This window comes from Symphalangus syndactylus, chromosome 10 (genome assembly GCF_028878055.3).
Source record: "Symphalangus syndactylus isolate Jambi chromosome 10, NHGRI_mSymSyn1-v2.1_pri, whole genome shotgun sequence".
Taxonomy (NCBI): domain Eukaryota; kingdom Metazoa; phylum Chordata; class Mammalia; order Primates; family Hylobatidae; genus Symphalangus; species Symphalangus syndactylus.
The window spans coordinates 50601080-50625723 of NC_072432.2; the positions used below are offsets into that span (position 1 = coordinate 50601080).

The following is a 24644-nucleotide window of genomic DNA, read 5'->3' on the forward strand; positions in this document are numbered from 1 at the left end:
CCTTAGCCAGAATGAGATAAACACGTCCACTAAGACAAGGCAGTACTACTTTTCTTTCCTCTTCCTTGCTTCCAAAAACCCCCAAAGCACCAACCCCCTCCTTTCCTCTGGGATTTATAACATTAACCATGCTTTTCTCAAAAACCTATTTCAATCTTTAACATTTCTTTCCTAACAAAAAACACTAACCCACAGAGACCTCCACCTCCGTTCCTGTTTTTATAGAACCAAAATAATTACTTATTATATATTGATCACATATTAAGATATTTTGGATATAATGGATTAAATAATTACAAACCATTTTACTTGTTTATTATTTTTAATGCGACTACCAAGTTTAAAATTCACACATGGCTAACATTTTCCTTTGTGTTTGTTTTGTTGTTAAGTACAGGGGTACATGTGCAGGTTTGTTATATAGGTAAACTTGTGTCATGAGGCTTTGTTGTACAGATTATTTCATCACCCAGGTATTAAGCCTAGTACTCATTAGTTATTTTTCCTGATCCTCTCCCTCCTCCCACCCTCCAACAGACCCCAGAATGTGTTGTTCCCCTGTGTCCATGTGTTCTCACCATTTAGCTCTCACTTATAAGAGAACATGCAGTGTTTGGTTTTCTGTTCTTGTTTTAGTTTGCTAAGGATAATGGCCTCCAGCTCCACCCATGTCTTTTCAGAGGACATGATCTTATTCTTTTTTACGGCTGCATAGTATTCCATGGTGTATATATACCACATTGTCTTTATCCAGTCTATCACTGATGAGCACTTAGGTTGATTTCATGTCTTTGCTATTGTGAAAAGTGCAGCAATGAACATACACATGAATAAGTGTTTAAAATAGAACAATTTGTATTCCTTTGGGTATATATCCAGTAATGGATTACTGGGTCAAATATCTTTAAATATTTGAGGACTCTCTACACTCTCTTCCACAATGGTTGGACCAATTTATACTCCCACTAATAGCGTATAAGCATTCCTTTTTCTCTACAACCTCACCAGCATCTGTAATTTTTTGTCCTGATTTCAATTCTTTTCTGAACATCCATTTTTAACTGATTTACAACATATAATAGTTTCACTAGAGTGAAATGAACATATTGATTTAATGAACATATTGATTTAAATTACTAACTTCCTGGACTTTTTTTAATTCAGAATTTTTGAAAATGAGATATCAGCTCTTGTTCACTGATTTTGATCTCTATTGACTAGTGGCTGAAATTTCCTCTTAAAACTAACGCTTCTAAAGTCAAGAAAACATAGTTTCCATTTTCAAAATTAGCTTCAACAAGATCATGTGAAGCAAAATGTGAAGGAAATAATTTAAATAAAAATCAGATGAAACATTAAACTATACATCCAATGGTGGTACTCTGCCTAAAGGAGCTTGATGTGGCAGGAACATCCTTCAGGCCTCAGAAGATGGGGAGTGGGAGGGAGGGCATTGACAAACAAGAACTAGATGGAAAACAGAAGATACAGCTGATCAAGAACTTATCTTTATTCTGATTATGATTCTTCAAAGAGCATTAGTTGTTTAAATTTAATTTAAGCCATGCTTAAATGGAATACATACAAAATATGATTACTTATATTCCTTTTGACCAAAGAGCTGAAAATTCTGTGTTCCAGTTCATCTTACTCTTTTTATTCTGATGCGAAACACTCTAAATGCAAATCGTTTTGAAAGTAAATAGGCCAAGTGGCCTACCCTGCCCTTTTTATAGTATAAATTATGTGATACTGCCTTCTTTTCAGTATATGCTGCTCTGTGGGTCTTTGGCTTACACGGAGACCATCAGCTACAACGCATGGCAGTCAGCTTCAGAGTCCTCGCTCCAGTGTGCATCTCGTTTCTCAGCCACAAGTTTGATGAATTGAGAGTGACTGGCATAAAGCTTCAGTTTATCATTGATGTCCACCCATTTCACTTTTCCAGCATCATCTCCAGCTTCTAGCGTAAGATTATCCATTATCTCACCTGGTTACCAAAGAAAAACCATCACCAAGAAAAATTCATTTCTGTTTTAGCATATCTATATCATCAAGTATTCTTATTTAAAATAATCTTAAATCATCATTGTACTAGCTGGCCAAGTAAATTAAAAACTAGACTATTCCATCCCTGGTCAGCAGAATGAATAAAAGAAAAAAAAATAGAGTATTCCAAAATGCCCAAATTTTAACCAAGTCCCTAAATTATAGATAAACACACAATACAAAGACTTTTCTCTAAAAAGATTATCCTTAAAAAAGAGATTATATTATATGAATATGAAACTTTACATCAAAATCAATCCAAGAGGGATGAGAGATTTAAATGTAAAAAAATAAAACAAAGCTGAGGCGGGTGGATCACCTGTGGTCAGGAGTTCGAGACCAGCCTGGCCAACATGGTGAAACCCCATCTCTACTAAAAATACAAAAATTAGCCAGGAGTGGTGGCACATGCCTGTAGTCCCAGCTTACTTGGGAGTCTGAGGCAAGAGAATTGTTTGAATCCATGAGGCGGAGGTTGCAGTGAGCCAAGATCACACCACTGCATGCCAGCCTGGCGACAGGGCGAGACTCCACCTCAAAAAAATAAAAAAAAAAATTAAATTTAAATTATCAAAAAAATAAAAAATAAGTGCTCCCAATCACTGCTGGGAATATAAATGGCATATTTTTGTAGGAAATTTGGCAATGTTTATCAAGAGCTTTTACAAAGTAAGTTTTCTTTGACAAGCACTCATTCTGTAAATACCAGAGTGCATCTTGTGTACCAGACTCTGTACTAGGCACTGAAGATACAATAAGCAATCCGGTAATTCCTCTTTGAAGAATTTATTCTAATGAAATAGAGACAAGCCTATTAAAGTATTCAAGGCAACATTACTTAAATATTTTATTTTATTTTATTTTATTTATTTTTAGACGGAGTCTCGCTCTTGTTGACCAGGCTGAAGTGCAGTGGCACAATCACGGCTCACTGCAACCTCCACCTCCTGAGTACAAGCGATTCTCCTGCCTCAGCCCCCCGAGTACCTGGGATTACAGGCACCTGCCACCACGCCCGGCTAATTTTTTTGTATTCTTAGTAGAGAGCACACTGCCATACCAAAAACTGGAGAGACAAGCAAATACAGAGAATCACAACTGACCAGGGAGAGAAGCCTACCACTGGAGTCGGCACCTGGTAGGAACACTTAAAGGGTAACTAACTGCTGAAAGCTGACCTTTGGACTAGCTTGAAAGATAAAATCTCCTAGGGGGTCAGCCATACCAGTATGAAGAGGGGGCCTACATTTTAGTGAGCTTTACCTCCAAGAAAGCCACCAGGTGAAGACCAGAGAAAAATCCTCTCTCCCTTCCAACATAGAGAGGGGAAAGGTAACCATTTTCAAATACACCCAGATCACTCTGCCCTCAAGGAAAACTATTTTACCAAGCCCTAAGCAACCTGAGGGAAAGGAAATACCCAACTCCAGCCCCTGCTGGATTTCCTGTCTTTCCTAAGGATCAGGGAGGTAGGAGGGAAGCTGAGAAGAACTTATGAAGGGTCACAGCCCAGGGCCACAGGCTCATTAAAAGACTGACATCTAACCATTATTCTCCTATGATTCCCCTTCCTCTAGAATTTACCACCATATCTATCAATAGGACTCCTGTTTAACAAAAGGGGAAGACAGCTGAAAGAAGGGCATGCTTCAGACCTTATTTAAGAAGTCTCCAGGAAAACCCAAAACTAGAGGAAATTTTAGCCTCTGACACATACAATGACAGCAAACAAAAAACACAGCCTAACTCCTAGCCAGATAAACAAAACCTCACACTAAAGAACTATTTGCCTTAGTTCCCTTATAAGCTATATTATGGTCAATTTTCAAAAAAGCACTACAGCCAGGCGCAGTGGCTCATGCCTGTAATCTCAGCACTTTGGGAGGCCAAGGTGGGTGGATCACTTAAGTAAGGAGTTTGAGACCAGCCTGGCCAATATGGTGAAACCCCATCTCTACTAAAAATACAAAAATTAGCCAGGCATGGTGGTGCACGCCTGTAGTACCAGCTACTTGGGAGTCTGAGGCAGGAGAATCGCTTGAACCCGAGAGGCAGAGGCTGCAGTGAGCCGAGATCATGCCACTGCACTCCAGCACGGGCGACAGAGCAAGACTCCATCTCGGAGTTAAAAAAAAAAAAAAAAAAAGCACTAAAAGCATGCTAAAAGGCAAGAAACATAGCCTAAAGAAACAAAGCAAATATTAAAACCAAACTCAAATATGGCAGAGATTTTGGAATTATCAAAACAAAATTTTTTAAGTTTAAAGAGAGAAAAAGATAGGGTAAAAACAGTGAACAATCCATAAACTCTATAATCAACTTCTGGAGGATCAGTCATTGTTTTTAACTCCAAAAATTTAAAGTAGTTAACAAATTTATCAGTACTAAAGTTGTACAGACCTGCTTCTAATTTACATCTGCATATTTCTTCTAAGTTTTCAAACTAGGAGGATAAACTCTTCTAATACACCTTAGAGGAAATACAGAAGGAATGGAGAATGGTCCCAGGAGTTTCCTCCAAGTTCAACAAGCAAAAGCACAGGATATGGAAATAACAGATCTTCTAGTTCTAGCCCATCTTGTAAGTGAAAAAACTGAGTCCAAGAGGACAAGTGATTTGTACAAGGTTACACAGCTCAGAAAGAACTATGAGTGGAACATTCATTTCATTTCTCTAGCATGGTGCCTCCACTTTTATGCTACAAATAAAAACAAATCAAATTTAGCAATAAAATATGTTTCAAGGGAGCCACTCAATGTGTACATTAAGATCAAATTAATTTTTAAGACAGCAGATTTTTCCTTTCTCCTTCTGTAACAACAGGTTTGACCCTCCTCATAAAATTTTAAATTCCATGGATCAGAAAGAGCATTCATTTAAAATTTTTTCAGTACTTGGAATTTTTTGTTATTGCTTTGTGTATTAACAATCCAAGATTATTACAAAAATATTTGAAATAGTAAGATATAAATCCCATTTCCTTTATCATTGCCATACTTCCTACCCAAATCCAAGTTGCTTTTGTTTTGCAAAAAAAGGGAACCATACTCAATAAATAATCTGACATCTTTAAAGCATATCATTTTAGCCTATAATTTCAACCTTAATTTCAAATTTTACCAATGGATTAAAGAAAATTTAGCCACTGGTGATAACAGTTTTGAAGATTTCATCTATGTATTCCTTTAATACCAACAATTTTGCTTTCATATAACTACAATCCTACAATCAACAGTTAATTGGTTTAAGATGCTAAAATAGTCCAGATTTAATCATGCCTTAGTGGGCTGCTGGCTTAAATTGATCCTTTAATCCCAGTCAGTTTAATAAATATAAAGTTACCTGTTTCGTCATGGTAGTTCACAGCTTCTGTCTCCATCCATGCATTATCAGTGTTTCGAGGATCATCAACATATCCCTTATATATCTATTTTCAAAAGAAGACAAATTTTTTAAAAGTCCAAGGTGTAGTGAGTACAGCAGAGCATGTTACCTTCACTAGCATCAGAAATGTAAATATCCTGTTGCCCAACAACATGAACATACTTAATGCTACTGAGCTGTACATTCAACAGTTTAGATGGTAAATTTGACATTATGTGTTTCTATCAAAATTTTTTTTAAGAAATATAAATATCAGCTGGGCACGGTGGCTCACGCCTGTAATCTCAGCACTTTGGGAGGCCGAGGCGGGTGGATCACCTGAGGTCAGGAGTTCGAGACCAGCCTGATCAACAAGGTGAAACCCTGTCTCTACTAAAAATACAAAAAAAATTAGCCACGCATGGTGGTAGGTGCCTGTAGTCCCAGCTACTCAGGAGGCTGAGACAGGAGAAATACTTGAACCCGGGAGGTGGAGGTAGCAGTGAGCCAAGATCACGCCACTGCACTCCAGCCTGGGCAACAGGGCAAGACTCCGTCTCAAAAAAAAAAAAAAAAAAGAAAAAGAAAAAAAGAAAGAAATGTAAATATCATAAAACTTTTAATGTAGTACTTCATGTGCTTGTTTCAAATTTCCCAAAGAACAATATTCTCTTTTGAGGCAGCTTTAAAAATCATGAAACCCTCAGGCCGGGCGTGGTGGCTCATGCCTGTAATCCCAGCACTTTGGGAGGCGGAGGTAGGCGGATCATGAGGTCAAGAGATCAAGACCATCCTAGCCAACATGGTGAAACCTCGTCTCTACTAAAAACACAAAAATTAGCTGGGCATGGTGGAGCACACCTGTAGTCCCAGCTACTCAGGAGGCTGAGACAGGAGAATCACATGAACCCGTGAGGCAAAGGTTGCAGTGAGCCGAGATTGCGTCACTGCACTCCAGCCTGGTGACAGAGCCAGACACTGTTTCAAAATAAATAAATAAATCATGAAACCCTCAACACCTCAAACTTTAATTTCAGAATCTGAGAATAGTCAGATTTGGGCAATATGATTTTTTAAGAGTCCATGACTTAAGTATTTTTCTGTGATTATAGTTTCTGAAATACAAAGGTAGATTCTTCTAGTTAAACAAAGGAGATCTATAAGTAAAACTAAAGATTACTACTTAAGCTATTAATATATGAAAATATTTGGATCTATTCATCTAGCACAAATGTAACTCAAAAAAATCTGGACAACATGAATAACTAAATCCCAATTCTGAAAAGAAAACAAGCAATCCAAATAAAAACTGACAAAAAAAAGGCCGGGCACGGTGGCTCATGCCCGTAATCCCAGGACTTTGGGAGGCCGAGGCAAGCGGATCACCTGAGGTCAAGAGTTCAAGACCTGCCTGGCCAACATGGTGAAACCCCTTCTCTACTAAAAATACAAAAATTAGCCAGGCATGGTGGAACACGCCTATAATCCCAGCTACTCTGGAGGTTGAGGCAGGAGAATCGCTTGAACCCGGAAGGCAGAGGTTGCAGTGAGCCGAGACTGCACCATTGCACTCCAGCCTGGGGACAAGGGCGAGACTTCATCTCAAAAAAAAAAAAAAAAAAAAAACAAACCTCTATTATTTTCTTATTATTAGTGTGCATATACCTTGTAAGGTATTTTTTTAAAAGCACAGAAGGCCAGGCTCACGCCTGTAATCCTAGCACTTTGGGAGGTCTAGGTGGGGGGATCCTTGAGCCCAGGAGTTCAAGACCAGCCTGGACAACATGGTAAAACCCCATCTCTATAAAACAAAAAACAAAAAATTAGCCCAGTGCGGTGGTGTTTGCCTGTGGTCCCAGCTACCCAGAAGACTGAGGTGGGAGGACCACAGGAGCCCAAGAGGTTGAAACTGCAGAGCCATGATAACACCACTGCACTCCAGCCCGAACAACAGAGCAAGACCCTATCACAGAGGGTATATGGACAAAATAGACATGAGACTTAAATGATTATCAACCAGAAAAATCTCTCTATGACATAATTTAAAATGTAAATATTCTTTCAGAGAGAGCTGAATTCATGCACATACAAAAAGCTTTCTGTTGGATGGGTACTCAATGTGAAAGAAAATAGTTTACAGGCCAGGCGTGTTGGCTTACGCCTGTAATCACAACACTTTGGGAGGCCGAGGCAGGAAGGTAACTTGAAGTCAGGAGTTCAAGGCCAGCCTGGCCAATATGGTGAAACCCTGTCTCTACTAAAAATACAAAAATTAGCCAGGCGTGGTGGTGGGTGCCTGTAATCCCAGCTACTCCAGAGGCTGAGGAAGGAGAATTGCTTGAACCTGGGAGGTGAAGGTTGCAGTAAGCCAAGATCGTGCCACTGCACTCCACCCTGGGTGACAGAGCAAGACTCCCATCTCAAAAAAAGAAGAAAGAAAAACTGAGAAGAAAAAAGTTATTATAATAAATCATATAAATAAACTAAATATAGATCATTTTAGCCTATATAGCCTAAAGTTGGGCTATAAAACTTTAAATAGAAACCTATTTACAGTGAAGATCTATAATTTGTTTCTGTGAATATATTTTAAATATACAAGTATTCCACTTTATTTAGAGAAGGACATACAGATTTCCAGGTCAACTTTTAAGTCATTTTCATCAATCCACAGAACTAAATCCCTCCCAGAAACACTATTTCTTACCACTAGGTGGTCTTGGCTGAAGAGTTTGTGCAACTTTTCCTCTATTTCTCTCTTTTCAGCACTGGTTTTCTGTAAGGAGTTGAGAGCTTCCTCACCAAATTCTCTTTTCAGTGTGGCACTAATCTTCTCTCCTGGATCCACCATCCCCTAAGAGTCACATTAAAAATTTTGAAAAAAGGGATCAGCTTTGATTTATTCAACAAATATTTATTGAGTGGTAGAGTGAACATTTATTATTCAATCTGCCTATAATAGTGATCCCCATTTCTCTGTTATACACTGTTCTCTAAACCATCTGTTGCTAGTACAAGGAACCAATAAGGATACCTCATGTATTTGGCCACAGTGATTGGTCCAAGGTTAGCCTATGGCAAACTGAGCCAATCAAACCAATTTCCTGGTACTTGCCAAACTCAAACTAACGAAAAAGGACTGGAGGTAAGAAATAATACAGCACATTGATTCTTCCCCCATTGTTCATTCCATTCTAGCCACACTGACCTCCTCAATGTTCCCAGGACCTGCCTAACATGCTGCCCGCTGAGAGCCTTTGCACCTGCTATTATCTCTATCCAAGATGCTTTTCTCTAGATATCTGCATGGTTCACTAATTCATTTCCTTCAGATAGTTACCTAACATGCACCTCCTCAGGGAGGTCTTCTCTTAACTGTCCTGTCTAAAATTGCAAACTCTCAAACACTTCCTAGTCCTCTACCTTGCTTTTGTTTCTTTCTTAATACTTACGGCCTTCTAACATGCGATAAATTTAATTTATGTATCTTATATTATCTGTCTCTCCAACTGGAATGTGAGCACCAAAAGATAGAGGTATTTGTTTATGTTGCTCTGTTGTATCCTCAGTGTCTGAAATATTAGCTGACAAAAGGAAGATACTAAAAAAATACACTGATTAGATGAATAACTGTCAAAATGATAACAATGACAGCAGTTTCCTGATAAGAATTTTAAATAACAATAAAAATATAAGATTCTGTGATGAAATCATTATTATGTTATTGCTTTCAACCTAAGTGAAGCTTGACTATTTGGCTCATAGAAATTAGCCTAAAGTTTGCCAAGCACGGTGGCTCACGCCTGTAATCCCAGCACTTTGGGAGGTCAGGGTGGATGGATCACAAGGTTAGGAGTTCAAGACCAGCCTGGCCAAGATGGTGAAACCCTGTCTCTACTACAAATACAAAAATTAGCTAGGTGTGGTGGCAGTCGCCTATAATCCCAGCTACTCGGGAGGCTGAGGCAGGGAATTGCTTGAACTCAGGAGGCGGAGGCTGCAGTAAGCTGAGATCATGTCATTGCATTCCAGCTGGACAACAGAGCAAGACTCCATCTCAAAAAAAAAAAAAAGAAATTAGCCTAAACTTTTATCAGAGTCGGTTGAGATCCTTATTTCCATTCCATTTTTATTCTACAAAGAAAAAAACATTCTTGCAGATAACTGTATGTTTTTATAAAGAGTCATCCTCATATCAAACTATCTCCATTTCACAATATGGTATAAAATATAACACCCTCTACCACACACATAAACATTTTAAACGGCCACTTCAGTCCAGGTGTGGTGGCTCACACCTGTAATCCCAGCACTTTGGGAGGCCCCGAGGCAGGCAGATTGCTTGAGGCCAGGAGTTCGAGACCAGCCTGGCCAACGTAGTGAAACCCGTCTCTATTAAAATTACAAAAATTAGCCAGGCATAGTGGCGCACACTTGTAATCCCAGCTACGTTGGGAGGCTGAGGCACAAGAATTGCATGAACCCAGGAGGCAGAGGTTGCAATGAGCCAAGATTGCACCAATGCACTCCGGCCTGGGCAACAGAGTGAGACTCTGTCTCAAAATAAATAAATAAATAAAAAATAAAAAATAAATGGCCACTTCAAATATACCACTGCCATAAATTCAAACTATAAGCCAACAAAAGTATACTCATCTTGATAACATTATAGAAATTATTTAAACTACCAGAAACAGTAAATAACAAAAGCTAATTTTTTAAATGTTGTCAAAAGTTATCAGAATTCAACCAAAAAGTGCTTAAAAATACTACCTTGGGCTTGGAGTGGAGGTTAAATTCTGAAATGGGACCTAACATAATGAATGTCTATTAAATGTGATCTCTAATAATCCTGTGAAGTAGATCTCTTTATTTTAAAGATGAGGGCCTGAACTCCCAATCACCCAGCTGCAAACAGAAAGGCCAGAACACAGATCTACATCTAACTTCAAAGCCCAAGTTATTTCCCAAGGGTGTCAGAATTAGACGCAGATTCTAACAGTCTTGGATTATCCTAAACTTGTTGCTGACAATGACACTTCATGCAGGGATGAAAAACGTAAGAATTACTAACTGAAGTAGGAAGGAATAGAGGAAAATGGAATAGAAAAGATTCACAAACAATAACCCTGTAGTAAGTAAAGCAACTAAAAGGAACTTAAACACTGATTTAATTTTAATGCTTACCCCTGGGATTGCCCATTCTCCACAGTCTTTCCTTTTTATTGCAACAAATTGTAAGATGTGTTTCCCAGAAATGGGATGCATGATTTTATTTCCACTGCTATCCCTTTTCCATCTGTGAATAGTAATATAAAATCACAACTGATTTACAACAAAAACTAAGGTTCTATCTCAAACTTGAGACAAAGTTACAAGGATGTTTTTCTTTAAAACAGAGTATATACAGTATAGCTAGTTTTATTTAAAACTATTGATTTTTACAGGAAGTATTCTATATTCATCACTGTTACAAACCAGGACAAATGTCTACATTACATAAAAGATACTACATTATCTGTAGTGAAAATTCAGGATACAAACAATTTTTACTAAAGTACTAACAAAAAAAGAAGTAGCAGAATAGAATTTAAAGAAAAGGTTATCAAAGTTTTTTTAAAAATAAGTTTATGAATCCTCTTTTAAAAATTACTGGTAGTTGCCAGGCGCAGTGTCTCACACTTGTAATCCCAACACTTTGGGAGAATTGCTTGAGCTCAGGAGTTCGAGACTAGCCTGGGCAACAGTGGAAGACCTCATCTCTACAAAAAATAAAAAAATTAGCTGGGTGCGGTGGCATGCACCTATAGTCCTAGCTACTTGGGAGACTGAGGCAGAAGGGTCGCTGTACCCAGGAGTTTAAGGTTGCACTGAGTTAAGATGGTGCCACTACACTCCAGCTTGGGTGACAGACAGAGGGTCTATCTAAAAAAAAAGAAAAAAAAAATTACTGGTAGTGAAAAAGGCATGGTAAAATTTGCTTTTGGCCAGGTGTGGTGACTCACACCTGAAATCCCAGCACTCTGGGAGGCCAAGGCAGGCGGATCACCTGAGGTCAGCAGTTCAAGACCAGCCTGGACAACATGGTGAAACCCTGTTTCTATAAAAATACAAAAATTAGCTAGGCATGATGATGGGTGCCTGTAGTTCTAGCTACTCAGGAGGCTGAGGCAGGAAAATCACTTGAACCCAGGAAGCAGAGGCTGCAGTGAGCAAAGATCGTGCCATTACACTCCAGCCTGGATGACAGAGTGAGACTCCATCTCGAAAAAAAAAAAAAAAAAATTGCTTTTAACAGTTCACCCTGTGCTAAGAAAAAAGCAGATTATATGACCCAGTTTAGCTGGTGTCAAAAGCAGTACTTCTCAATCTTTTTTTTTTTTTTTTTAAGAGACAGGGTCTTGCTCTGTCACCAAGGCTAGAGTACAGTGGTGCAATCATAGTTCACTGTAACCTTAAACTCCTGGGCTCAAGCAATCCTCCTGTCTCAGCCTCCTGCGTAGCTAGGACTACAGGCATGGGCCACCACGCCCAGCTAATTTTTTTTGTTTTAGAGATGGGGTCTCCTGCTATGTTACCCAGCTGGTCTTGAACTCCTGGCCTCAAGCCATCCTCCCACCTCAGCCTCCCAAAGTGCTGCGATTACAGATGTAAGCCACCATACCCGGCCCTGCTTCTCAATCTTTATGCCCTCTAATTTGATAAACAAAAAAAACGCTATCTTTTTATTTTATTTTACATTTTAAATTGAATTGCTTATGAGTTTTGTAGGAAGTATCAAGGCAATGTTAGTTTCAGAATACACTTTTTCTAACCACACTCTTTGCCAGAGATGTTGATATTAATAAATCTCCCCTTCCCCTTCCTCACCTCCACATCAACCTCCAGCCCAATTTTAGGAATTGTCCTAATGATCTCTTACGCAAAAAAAAAAAACTTCCAATGCTAAATCAAAAAAGAAGGTCTATGCTAAAATGATTGCTCTGGATGAAACCCAATAAAATATTAGTATGGATATGAGTTTCCAAATTTCCTTATATAGTAGCTGACTACCATATCTACCATATCTAATTCCTCCCATGAAAGAGCTCATAGTCTAGCAGTGGCTCTACATTAGCAGAAGGGTGATAGTTTGATGAGTATATTAAACAGAAATGAAATAATAATTAGTACAAGAGGGCACATCTGTTTTTAAAATGCCAGAAAGGGGAATACATGAGCAAGAAACAAAGTCATAAAATGAAATAATGTGTTCAAGAAACTGAATGTTCATATAGGGTCTAGCACCATGGGCATCAGTGAGGGAAAAGATAGGCCAGAAAAGTGGGCAACGGGCTTAAGTGACAAGATTCATCTAATTCATCTACTTAGAGAGCCAGAGAATGTTTTTAAGCAGGGTAAAACCATAACCAGTTTGTATTTTAGAAAGCTCACTCACTTTGACAAAAGCAGGTATGTTGGTCTGGAGGAAAGCAAGACTGGACTCAAGAAGATCAGCTGGGAGGCTACTACTATGATCCAGGTGAAAGATGATGACAGGACAGAAGGCAGAGACAGTGAGAACGAAGAGAGTATGGATTTTATTTTTATTTTCTAAAAGCCATTTAGATAGCATTTATTATATATATATAAAACACTGTTCTAAGTGCTTTAATGTATTTATCCATTTAAGCCTCAAAACAACCCTATAGCATAGTTGTTTTGTTATCTTTATTTTACAGATATGGAAAATGAGGCACAGAAAAGTTAGGTAACTTCCCCAAGACTACAGTGTTAACAAGGGTGTAAACACAACTTTGAACCTGGACAATCTGGTTCCAGAATCTGTGTTCTTAATTACTATACTATCTACTTAAACTGAACAAGCAGAATGTTTACACTAATTAGGTAAGAGGAAAGATGGCCAGGCGCAGTGGCACACGCCTGTAATCCCAGCACTTTGAGAGGCCGAGGCAGGCAGATCATGAGGTCAAGAGATCAAGACCATCCTGGCCAACATGGTGAAACCCTGTCTCTACTAAATACAAAAATTAGCTGGGTGGGGTGGTGTACACCTGTAGTCCCAGCTACTTGGGAGGCTGAAGCAGGAGAATCACTTGGAGGTTGCAGTGAGCCAAGATAGCACCACTACACTCCAGCCTGGGTGACAGAGCTAGAATCTGTCTCAAAAAAAAAAAAAAAAAAAAGGAAAGACAAGAAGGCAAATGGTGGCTCTGTTCACTCATAAACATTTACTGGCACCTACTACACATCACATGCAAGGAGCTGGGAAAACAAAGACTCAATACAGCCACTGCTCTTCAGCCAGCCAGTTGTGACTATGGAACAAGGATGAGAAACAGAATAGAAAGAGATGCTGGCCAGGTGTAGTGTGGTGGCTCCTGCCTGTAATCTTAGCACCTTTGGGAGGCCGAGATGGGAGGATTGCTTGAGCTCAGGAGTTCAAGACCAGCCAGGGTAACATAGCAAGACCACATCTCAAAAAAAAAAAGAGAGAGATGCTGCTGGGGAGAAGGCAGGATCAGAGAGATGATCAGCAGCTTGCATATGTTCTCAGATTTTATTCTGAAGGACAAACGTATGGATTTTAAGCAGAGTAGCTTTTTGCCATATTATTAGTATTAAATACATTATCACCAATTTTAAAACAAAATTTCTTCATCTAACAGAATATATCATTTTAAATGATGAACCTAATGAACATTTACTGAATATCAGTAATATTTCTATGCCCTATTGCTATTCCCTCCCCAGTTCTAACAGTATGTACCTTCCTGTCTTTAACCAAAAGTGAACAGAAAATGAAATTGTCATCAATTGTTTGACCTGAATTTATTCACAATAATATATTAACACTTCCCAACTCATTTTGACTCTAGAGGATCTGAAGAAACTTTTGATAATTGCACCTGGACAATCTCTAGGAGAGATGCCTGGGAATCTGAAAATTTAACACCTGCCCTGGAGCTTCTGAAAAAGTTTATGAAATCCTGAATAATGCTGTTTTGAATCATGAAGTGCACACTTGAAAGAAAGGGGGGTGAAATCTTGGCTCTGAAAGTGCCTGGGTGATTCTCCAGTAGAAGGAATATACTCTAAAACAATGATAAAAAGTACAGTATAGTAAAGACTCACTAGTGGTGTAAGAGAAAAAGCACAGTATTTAAAGCCACTTACCCCTGATTCAGATGTCAGATCTACAACATTTAGGCAAGTCACTTAACCCCAGTGAGTCTCTATTTTCAAATCCTCAAAATAGATATATCAATACCTACTTGGAGGGGCTTCTGTGAAAAACAAATAGAAAAACTAATGATAGCACTGACAGGATGCCTGGAATAGACTAGTCTAAAAGTAGAATGCTTTTAACAATTAATCTAAGGCTTGACTCTTCCTTCAACATCTTTCATTTTTCTCTGTTCCATTTCTGCTGCCTCTCATCTATTTAGAGGAACTCATCAATTTATTAATTAATGCATTATTATTTATTATTAATTAATGTATTATTGAGATAACAAAGAACATCAACCTAAGAATACAGCTGAAAGCCAGACTCTGCCACCTGTGGGCTCTCTTATAGCCTCGGACCATTTCTAAGCCTTCAGTTCTCTTATCTGTATGACAGAGTTAAGCTCAAAAAGTCTACCATTTCAAAACAACTTGATACGCAATACTCCCAGCCACTATTTGGTCCACCACAGATAAAGATAAGCTAACTAGATTCTAACTTTCAAGACTCTGGCTTCCCTTTTCTGCTCTTGTCCCCTTACTAGCATTACATGCCTGTTTCAAACATTTCATACCTTCCTGTTTTTAGCCAGCTTCACCAAAATCAGAAACTAACACTGCCATTAATATTTTTTTTATTAACTCTTTCCATCTCATTTAAACCATAGAGGTTCTAACAGTACGTGGATGGAGAGGTAGGCTGATCAGTAGTTAAGTAAGTGGGTAGGTGAATGGGTGGGTAGGTGGATGGATGGATGGAGGGAAGATAAAATTTGGGGTTGGGTAAAGATCCTTTTTGGCAGGAGAATTGAGAAGGCAAGTAAGAAAATAAGACTGGGTGAGTATAGGTGCCTCTTCCAGTAACTTGAAAATAAAAAAATATATAGAGAGCTAAACTATCAAATTATTATTATATGTCAGATCAAAGAAAAAGAGTCTCCTTGAAGAAAGGCTCCCAAAATATCAAAACTAAAAAAGTAGCAATATTGAGGATATTTGCATTATTTAAAGAAAGAACATGACAATTCCATGTGGGGAGACAGATGGTCAGCAAAGAAATTCTAAAAGTAAAAAAATAAAAATTAAAACGATGACAAATATGACAATATTTCAGATACATTAGAAAGATGATTCCTGTGGAGATAGCTAAGCCCATCTAAACATTAGATTCACCGACCTTCTTAATTCTGATTCATGCTCATCAAGAGACCTGAATATGATTTGGCTTACCACATAAGTCTGCCTCAGGAAGAGAATGCCTCTCCCCTGTTCTGAAACCTTCAATGGCTCCAGTCCATACTCCTAACTTTGGCATTTAAAATTCTACTTTGGCATTTAAAATATCTACTAAAGTGCCTACTCAACGCTGAGAACAAATAGATGTTCAATAAATAGATGCACAAATAGATGTTCAATAAATAGATGCACAAATAGAATTAACCTTCTTATATAATGCCTAACCTACTCATATAAGTACAGCTTTATACTTACATCATATCACTATGATTTTATATAAAGTCCCTTTAAAATATCAATTATATATACAACTGCATGCATATTTATGTAATATACGTGTGCGGGCATCTGTGTGTATGTATAGTCATGTGCCACATGATGATGTTTTGGTCAATAACAGAGCACATATGCAATGGTGGTTCCATAAGATTACGATGGAGCTGAAACATTCCTAATACCTAATGATGTCATAAGCCATTGTCAATATTCTCACCCAATGCATTACTCACATGCTTGTGGTGATGCTGATGTAAACAAACCTACTGCACTGCCAGTCATAAGACTACAGTCACATACAGTACATAATACTTGATAATAAGTGACTATGTTACTGGCTTATGTATTTACTATACTGTAACTTTTATCATTATTTTAGAGTATATTCCTTCTACTTATAAAAAAAGTTAACTGTAAAACAGCCTCAGGCAGGTACTTCAGGAGATATTCAAGAGGAAGGCATTATTATCATAGGAGATGACAGCTCCATGCATATTACTGCCCCTGACAACTTTCCAGTGGGACAAGATGTGGAGGTGGAAAACAGTGATACTGATGATCCTGACCTTGTATAGCCGTAGGCTAATGTGTGTGTGTCTTAGTTTTTAACAGAAAGTTTAAAAACAAAAGAAACAACTTTTTTTAAATTAAAAAAAGCCACAGAATAAGGATGTAACAAAAAAAAACTATTTTTGTACAGTTGCACAATGTGTTTTAAGCTGTTATTATAAAAAAGCCAAAAAGGTTTTAAAAATGTTTAAGTTTATAAAGAAGTCACAGTAAGTTAAGGTCAATTTATTATTAACAAAATGAAAATATTTTTTATAAATTTGGTGTAGCCTAAGTATGCAGTGTTTATAAACTCTACAATACTGGACAGTAATGTCTTAGGCTTTCATGTTCACTCACCACTCACTCTGACTCACCCAGATCAACTTCCAGTCCTATGAGCTCCATTCAGGGTAAGTGCCCAAAACAGGTGTATGGTTTTTTATCTTTTATATCGTGTTTTTACCTACTTTCCCTATGTTTAGATATACATACACTTACAATTGTGTTACAGTTGCTTATAGTATTCAGTACAGTAACATGCTGTACAGGCTTGTAGCCTAAGAGCAATAGGCTATAGCATATGGCATAGGTGTATACTACTTATACAATTGTACCTACACAATCCAGGTTTATGTAAATACACTCTGTGATGTTCACACAACAACAAAATCACCTAATAATGCATTTCTCAGAACGTGTCCTCATTGTTAAGCAATGCATGACTGTATACATACATATATATACAAACACATACATATGTATATACACACAGGTATACATATATACACAAACATAGCTACAGTCTGCATTTTTTTCTATCACTTAGCTCTTTGCTACTGATATGCTTTTTATTGGTTTTTACCTGGTTATAATGGGATCTGCAGCATGATTTGGGCCCCATCGCCCCAAAAGCCCACGGCCAACCAGTCCAGTCCGTCCTGCAGGATTTCTGGAAAAACAAAAAAGCATAAAATCAATTGAATGTGTTCATCTTTTTAACCTGATTTGATATAACCCAAAAGAAGGGAATATAAGCAGTAAGACAGAACTAGTAAGTCCTTACAAATCCAATGGAACTATCACATATCTGGTGCTGAAGTCATGTATTTCATGACACTGCTATTTAATTTTTCTTTTGTGCATGTGATATGCTTTAAACTTGATCCAGGAAGAGGCTCTCATACCCAAAGTGGTTCTACAATGTGATGATTTGTTTCAGTTTTCACCTATACTCCTAAATTCAAACTAGAACCTTCCTGGATTCTTCTGGAACACCCACATCTCTCTTCACTTTCTCATTATTCTCATTTCCTACTCTACTCTCCTACAACCCTTCCTATTAAAGTTGTTCCTGTTACATTAAATCCATTTTTCCTCAATGGTTTCTGGATTTTTATTATCAATAATATATATTTGTAGCATATAATAAGGTATTAGTATTACTATTTCATAGATTTCAAGTAGACTAAAATTTTATAAAAATGCCAACTATTTAACCTGATGCCACAATCCAGTGTTAAAAATTTGTCAGAGAAACCTATCAATACTCATGCCTGTGTCATTTTATTTCAGTAAACATTCTTTAAATGTTCAACTTTCATTATGTACTACTAAAATGTTCTAACATGTAATTCTACTTAATGGTGCTGTATCTCTTGCCCTCCCACTACATGAAAGTAAATAAACAACTTGGCCAAAATTTCCTTTTGCCATCTCTTTTTATTCTTTTTTTCCCAGTGACTGTTATTAAAACTGAATGAATTTTTATATTGTTTTTGTACTAGACTCAGAAATATTTCAGCAAGACTTGCAAATAGCAACAGAAAGAAGAGACAAGACACCTGCCCAGCTGACAATAATTCTTTCCAAATTCACAGGAGGAGGGGCAGAGTGGCCAGCAACCATATACATATATATATATATATATATATTTTTTTTTTTTTTTTTTTTGAGATAGAATCTCACTCTGTCACCCAGGCTGGAGTGCAGTGGCATGATCTCAGCTCACTGCAACCTCCGTCTCCTGGGTTCAAGCAATTCTCCTGCCTCAGCCTCCTGAGTAGCTGGGGATTACAGGCGTGCACCACCACGCCCGGCTAATTTTCGCATTTTTAGTGGAGACAGGGTTTCACCATGTTGGTCAGGCTGGTCTCAAACTCCTGACCTCACGATCCACCTGCTGATCCACCTTCCAAAGTGCTGGGATTACAGGCGTGAGCCACCGTGCCCGGCCTGCAACCATATTTTATTCCATGTAACCACACACTCCTGAACACAAGTGATCAAGGCCACCATTAAGAGACAGGTTAGTTTGTATAGATGACCAAGACCATAACTTGTAAACAGGAAACTGGAATGGACACACAGACTATATTGAAACCTGAAAAGCACAGATGGTTATTTGCAAAGAGAGAGTAATAAGCCAACAATACAGACAAAAGCATAAATGAGGCAGAGAGAGAGTCCTGATGGATTTCGAATTCCATCTTTTCCTCAAGTTAGCTGCATTTTTGCTTTGAGCTCCTTAAGACATTCCTATAGCCTTAAAATAAATTTTACTTTTGCTCAGGCAAGCTAAAGTTACTTTCTATTAGTCAAAGAGACTTGATTAAAAGAACAATCTATCTTGCACTTCCATCTATGTATCTTACCTATCTTTTCATAATATTTTTATAATTGTATCTATAAAAGAACCTAAGGAATCAGTCAAATGTAAGGAGAATTTGACTTAAAAAGACTCAATAACATAGAAAGGTGAATAAGTTATGATCAAAGAAAGAACTTAGCAAAACTGAAGGACCAGGCTGAGATGAGAGGAGTACTACCATTTCCTTGTCTTACAGGAACCAAGAATACAAAGTGTAACATTTTTATAAGGTGATAACCATGATTTCAAATCTGTGATCCTTCTTTGGTTTTATTTGGTACATGCTAATTTTTATATTTCTTTCTAACTTTTTAATATGATTTGGCTCTGTGACTCCACCCAAATCTCACCTCAAATTTTAATTCTCGTAAGTTGAGGGCAGAACCTGGTGGGAGGTGACTAGATCATGGGCGGCAGTTTCTCCATGCTGTTCTCATGATAGTGAGTGAGTTCTCATGAGATCTGATGGTTTTTTTGTTTTGTTTGATTTTTTGAGATGGAGTCTCGCTCTGTTGCCCAGGCTGGAGTGCAGCTGCACAATCTTGACTCACTCCAACCTCCACCTCCTGGGTTCAAGCGATTCTCCTGCCTCAGCCTCCCGAGTAGCTGGAATTACAGGTGCCCGCCACCATGCCCAGCTAATATTCGTATTTTTAGTAGAGACAGGATTCTGCCATATTGGCCAGGCTGGTCTTCAATTCCTGATCTCAGGTGATCCACCCGCCTCGGCCTCCCAAAGTGCTGAGATTACAGGTGTGAGCCACTGCGCCTGGCCAATCTGATGGTTTTATAAGGGGTTCTTCCCCCTTTACTTGTTCACTCTCTGTCACCTGTTGCCATGTAAGATGTACCTTTGCTTCTCTCTTGCCTTCCGCCATGACAATAGGTTTCCTGAGGCCTCCCCAGCCATGCAGAACTGTAAGTCAATTAAACTTCTTTCCCTTATACATTACCCATTACCCAGTCTTGGGTATGTCTTTTTTTTTTTTTTTTTTTTTTTTGAGATGGAGTCTCACTCTGTCGCCCAGGCTGGAGTGCAGTGGCACAATCTCAGCCCACCACAACCTCTGCCTCCCGGTTCAAGCAATTCTCCTCCCTCAGCCTCCCAAGTAGCTGGGATTACAGGTGCCCGCCACCACGCCTGGCTAAATTTTTTATCTTTAGTAGAGATGGGGTTTCTCCATGTTGGTCAGGCTGGTCTTGAACTCCTGACCTTAGGGGAGCCGCCCACCTCAGCCTCCCAAAGTGCTGGGATTACAGGTGTGAGCCACTGCGCCCGGCCAGGTATGTCTGTATAGCACTGTGAGAACAGCCTAATACACTTTTATAGTATCTTCTTAAGGAAAATGGATAATTTTTGAGTTGTACAGAAAAATCATTTTTTAAAAAGTATAGAAAGACCCTTGATGTCAAATTATTGGGTTATCTTTATTTTTACTCTTACATGTTTGGATAAATTCTTACTTTAAGATACTATACCATTTAATAAATATCTGCTGAACAATTTTCCTTTCTGTTAATGTATTCAATTATTTCTGTTTCCAAGATAGAATTACAAAAAGATGCATCAAACGCTGCCTCTGCCATTTACTAGCTGTATACAAATTGCTTACACTCTTTTTCCTTATCTGTAAAATTCAATTAAAAATATCCACCAACAGGGTTATTGTACAGATTTAATTAAATCACATACGTAAATAAATTTGTACAACATCTGGCACATACAAGGATTTGATAAATATGAACTATCTTTTCTACTTTTTGGTGACTCATTATTGTAAGATGCTCTGCTCCCAGTACCTACCTCGGTCTTCCATTTTCAATCTCATACAGGCCATTCTTGCTCTTTCTCTCAACATGCCCATCCTTTTCGTTAAACTTGGGAGAAAAATTACTTTCACTGTAATGAGAATACCAATGTAAAATAAGAAATAATGATTCAAAACTACCAACAGCTTAATAATGCAAGTCAATCTGTTATCCATAAGAAGTATTCCTGAAACAATACATTTTTAAGGGTTAGTTTTGTTTTTTGTTTTTTGTTTTTTTTTTCCACAAATCCATCTTATTCCTTCAAAACAATTTTTAAGGGAAAAAAAAGTTGTAACCAAAACACCACACATTACAAAGATATGTATTATTATTAAACTTACTAACCCCTCCAGGAAGGACTACCAGCAGAAGAGCTAGAGCTCCTACCACATGCTACAAGAAGGTCTATTAGCAAAAAGGAATTGTTTGTGGGCACAATATGAAAACTATTTGCTCCCATGCAGTTCCAAAAATAAGATTCCTTCTGATGATGTTTCTACTATTTCAAAATAATTTAAATTTCTTCAAATGCACACTGATTAATATTTTTATCAGAGTAAACTCACGAAGCAGTGAATTTGCTCCACAAGCTGCATAATAAATATGATGTAAATTAAAAACAGACATACTTTGCTGGAAATGTTCTAGATCTTGATCTGGGCAGTGGTTACAGAGCTATGTAAATGTAAAATTTTGCTGAGCTGCACACCTTCACTATGTAAGAAATGTGCACTTCACAGCCGGGCATGGTGGCTCACGCCTGTAATCCCAGCACTTTGGGAGGCCAAGGCAGGAAGATCATGAGGTCAGGAGATCAAGACCATCCTTGCTAACATGGTGGAACCCCATCTCTACTAAAAAAATACAAAAAATTAGCTGTGCATGGTGGTGGGCACCTGCAATCCCAGCTACTCAGGAGGCTGAGGGAGGAGAATGGCGTGAACCCGGGAGGTGGAGCTTGCAGTGAGCCGAGATGGCGCCACTGCACTCCAGCCTGGGCGACAGAGCGAGACTCCATCTCAAAAAATAAATAAAATTAAAAAAAAAGAAATGTGCACTTTACTACATTTATATCATGCCACAAAAAAAAAGTTTTTTATTTTTTCTTTCTTTCTTTCTATTTTTTTTTTTTTTTTTGAGATGGAGTCTCGTTCTGTTGCCCACGCTAGAGTGCTGTAGCATTATCTTGGTTCATTGCAACCTCCAACACCCAGATTCAAGCGACTCTCCTGCCTCAGCCTACTGAGTAGCTGGGACTACAGGAACATGCCACCATACCCAGCTAATTTTTTATATTTTTGGTATACACGGGGTTTCATCATGTTCGCCAAGCTGGTCTCAAACTCCTGACCTCAAGTGATCCTCCCGCCTCAGCTTCCCAAAGTGCTGGGATTATAGGCGTGAGCCACTGTGCCCGACCCAACAAAAAAATTTTTAAACAGACATAACTAAACTACTCTCCTCACCACTATAAAATCCCTGCCATAATTGCACTGACAGTGAATAAAGAGTTACGTAGCACTGGATAGTTCACGGGCAGTTCTGACACAGGTTTCACTTTTTTCTTGCTTTAATTCCAGTGAGTGAGCAAAGAAATATCTGTGGTCTGTGTGGGGAATAATTTCCAATTTCAATGATCCATACATTTTCTTAAGACTTCTAACCAATCTGCCATCTAACATGCAAATAAAAAGAATTAAATGATAAAAGCATGAAATTATAAAACCAGAGCTGCAATGCCCCTGGGACTCCAGAGATTCACCCATTTAAAAATGTCACCAGGCGTGCCGGCTCATGCCTGTAATCCCAGCACTTTGGGAGGCCAAGGCAGAAGGATCACCTGAGCTCAGGAGTTCGAGACCAGACTGGAGGATACAGTGAGAACTTTTCTCTGCTAAAAATTAAAAAGTTAGCCAGGCATGGTGGCACACACCTTAGTCCCAGCTGCTCAAGAGGCTGAAGTGGGAAGATCACTTGAGCCCAGGAGATCAAGGCTGCAGTGAGCTATGATCACACCACTGCACTCCACCCCGGGTTAGAAAAGGAACATAAAGGGATGGGAAAAATGGGGAGATGTCGGTCAAAGGGTACAAGGTTTCAGTTATGCAAAATGAGTAAGTTCTAGAGATTTAATGTACAGTGTGGTGACTACAGTTAATAATACTGTTCTTGTCCAGCCTGGACAATACAGTGAGACCCCATCTCTACTTAAAAAATAAAATAAAATTAGCCAAGTATGGTGGAACATGCCCGTAGTCCTAGCTACTCAGGTGGCTGAGGCAGGAGAATCACCTGAGCCCAGGAGTTCAAGGTTGGAGCAAGCTATGATCACATCACTGTATTCCAGCCTGGATGACAGAGAGAGCACCAGTCTCAAAAATAGTAATAATACAGTATTGTATACTTGAAACTTGCTGAGAGTAGATCTCAACACTTTTCACTACGCACACAAAAAAGGTAACCATGTAAGATTATTTTAAATGGCTTGATTGTGGTAATCACTTCACAATGTATATGTATGTCAAAATATCACATTGTACACCTTAAATATATATAGTTACTTGTCAATCATACATCAATAAAGCTGGAAAATATAAAAGAAACATAAACATAAAATGTTAATCAATGCGGCACTTCTATGAATTTCGTGAGAGCCCCTTCTCTCTCATTCTCCCCCTCTCACTCCCCTTTATCCATCCCTTTTCTATTTTTTCACACTGGTTTATCATCATCCTGTTCTTAGTAACCTGGAGAATTTTCCAAAAAATATTTTCACAAGTCTAGCTATGTTGGAAAATAACCACAAAGGATGTTCTATTGATAACCCAAACAGAACACATGAAAACAAATACCATCAGCTGTTATTTCAAAACAAATATAATAGTACCAGCTGTTATTTCATAACACATAGCTGATGCTATTTGTTATTTCAAATCAAAACAGATTTAACTATTTGGAAGTATGCTCATAAAACCCCCAAAAGAATAAACAAATATGAACTGTTTATCTTTGGCAAGAATTCAAGCAAATGTGGAAACTGAGTTATAACACAGCTAAGCATAGATTGAAATTATTTTCAGGTATCAAAAAGATACTTTACAAATAAAACTATTACCTTCTCTAAAAGTCTTATTCCCAGCTAACGCTGTCTTATTTGCTCACCTGATCTGAGGATCTGCCCACCTGGGTCCAGCCAAGACAGAGACTGCAGTGTATTCCACAGGGTTATAATCTTGCCACTCAACAAGCCAGCCCACTTTCTCATTAGGAACCTGGCTTCGTTCAACTTTTGAACCTGGGTAAGGAGACGTCCGAGCCTTATTGTGAGAATTTTCTTTGGAATAAGAACCAGACATGACGTTGGTATTAAGATGAAACCAAGAAGATGAAAACGAGTTTCTGGGGGAGAAAAAGAAAAAACATTTTACATAAATACCAAAAATATATTAATTAAAGAACCTAGGCCGGGTGCAGTGGCTT

At 38.3% G+C, this 24644-nt stretch overlaps 1 protein-coding gene across 5 annotated transcripts in view; it reads right to left on the reverse strand.

Annotated features, from left to right (window-relative positions):
* Positions 1-1486: 1486 nt before the first annotated feature.
* The window catches only part of NUDT9 (nudix hydrolase 9), a 35543-nt gene continuing 12385 nt past the window's right edge, over positions 1487-24644 (reverse strand). For 4 of the 5 annotated variants that reach the window (XM_055297046.2, XM_055297048.2, XM_063610263.1 and 1 more), the window contains exons 2-8: positions 24327-24563; positions 21157-21252; positions 17568-17654; positions 10601-10712; positions 8121-8267; positions 5393-5477; positions 1487-1990 (exon numbers count right to left, since the gene is read on the reverse strand). In XM_055297046.2, coding sequence (XP_055153021.1) covers positions 1812-1990; positions 5393-5477; positions 8121-8267; positions 10601-10712; positions 17568-17654; positions 21157-21252; positions 24327-24563 — 943 coding nt within the window. In that variant the 3' untranslated portion in view covers positions 1487-1811. The remainder of the gene's footprint in view (positions 1991-5392; positions 5478-8120; positions 8268-10600; positions 10713-17567; positions 17655-21156; positions 21253-24326; positions 24564-24644) is intronic. The other variant, XM_055297047.2, reaches the window with a different exon arrangement.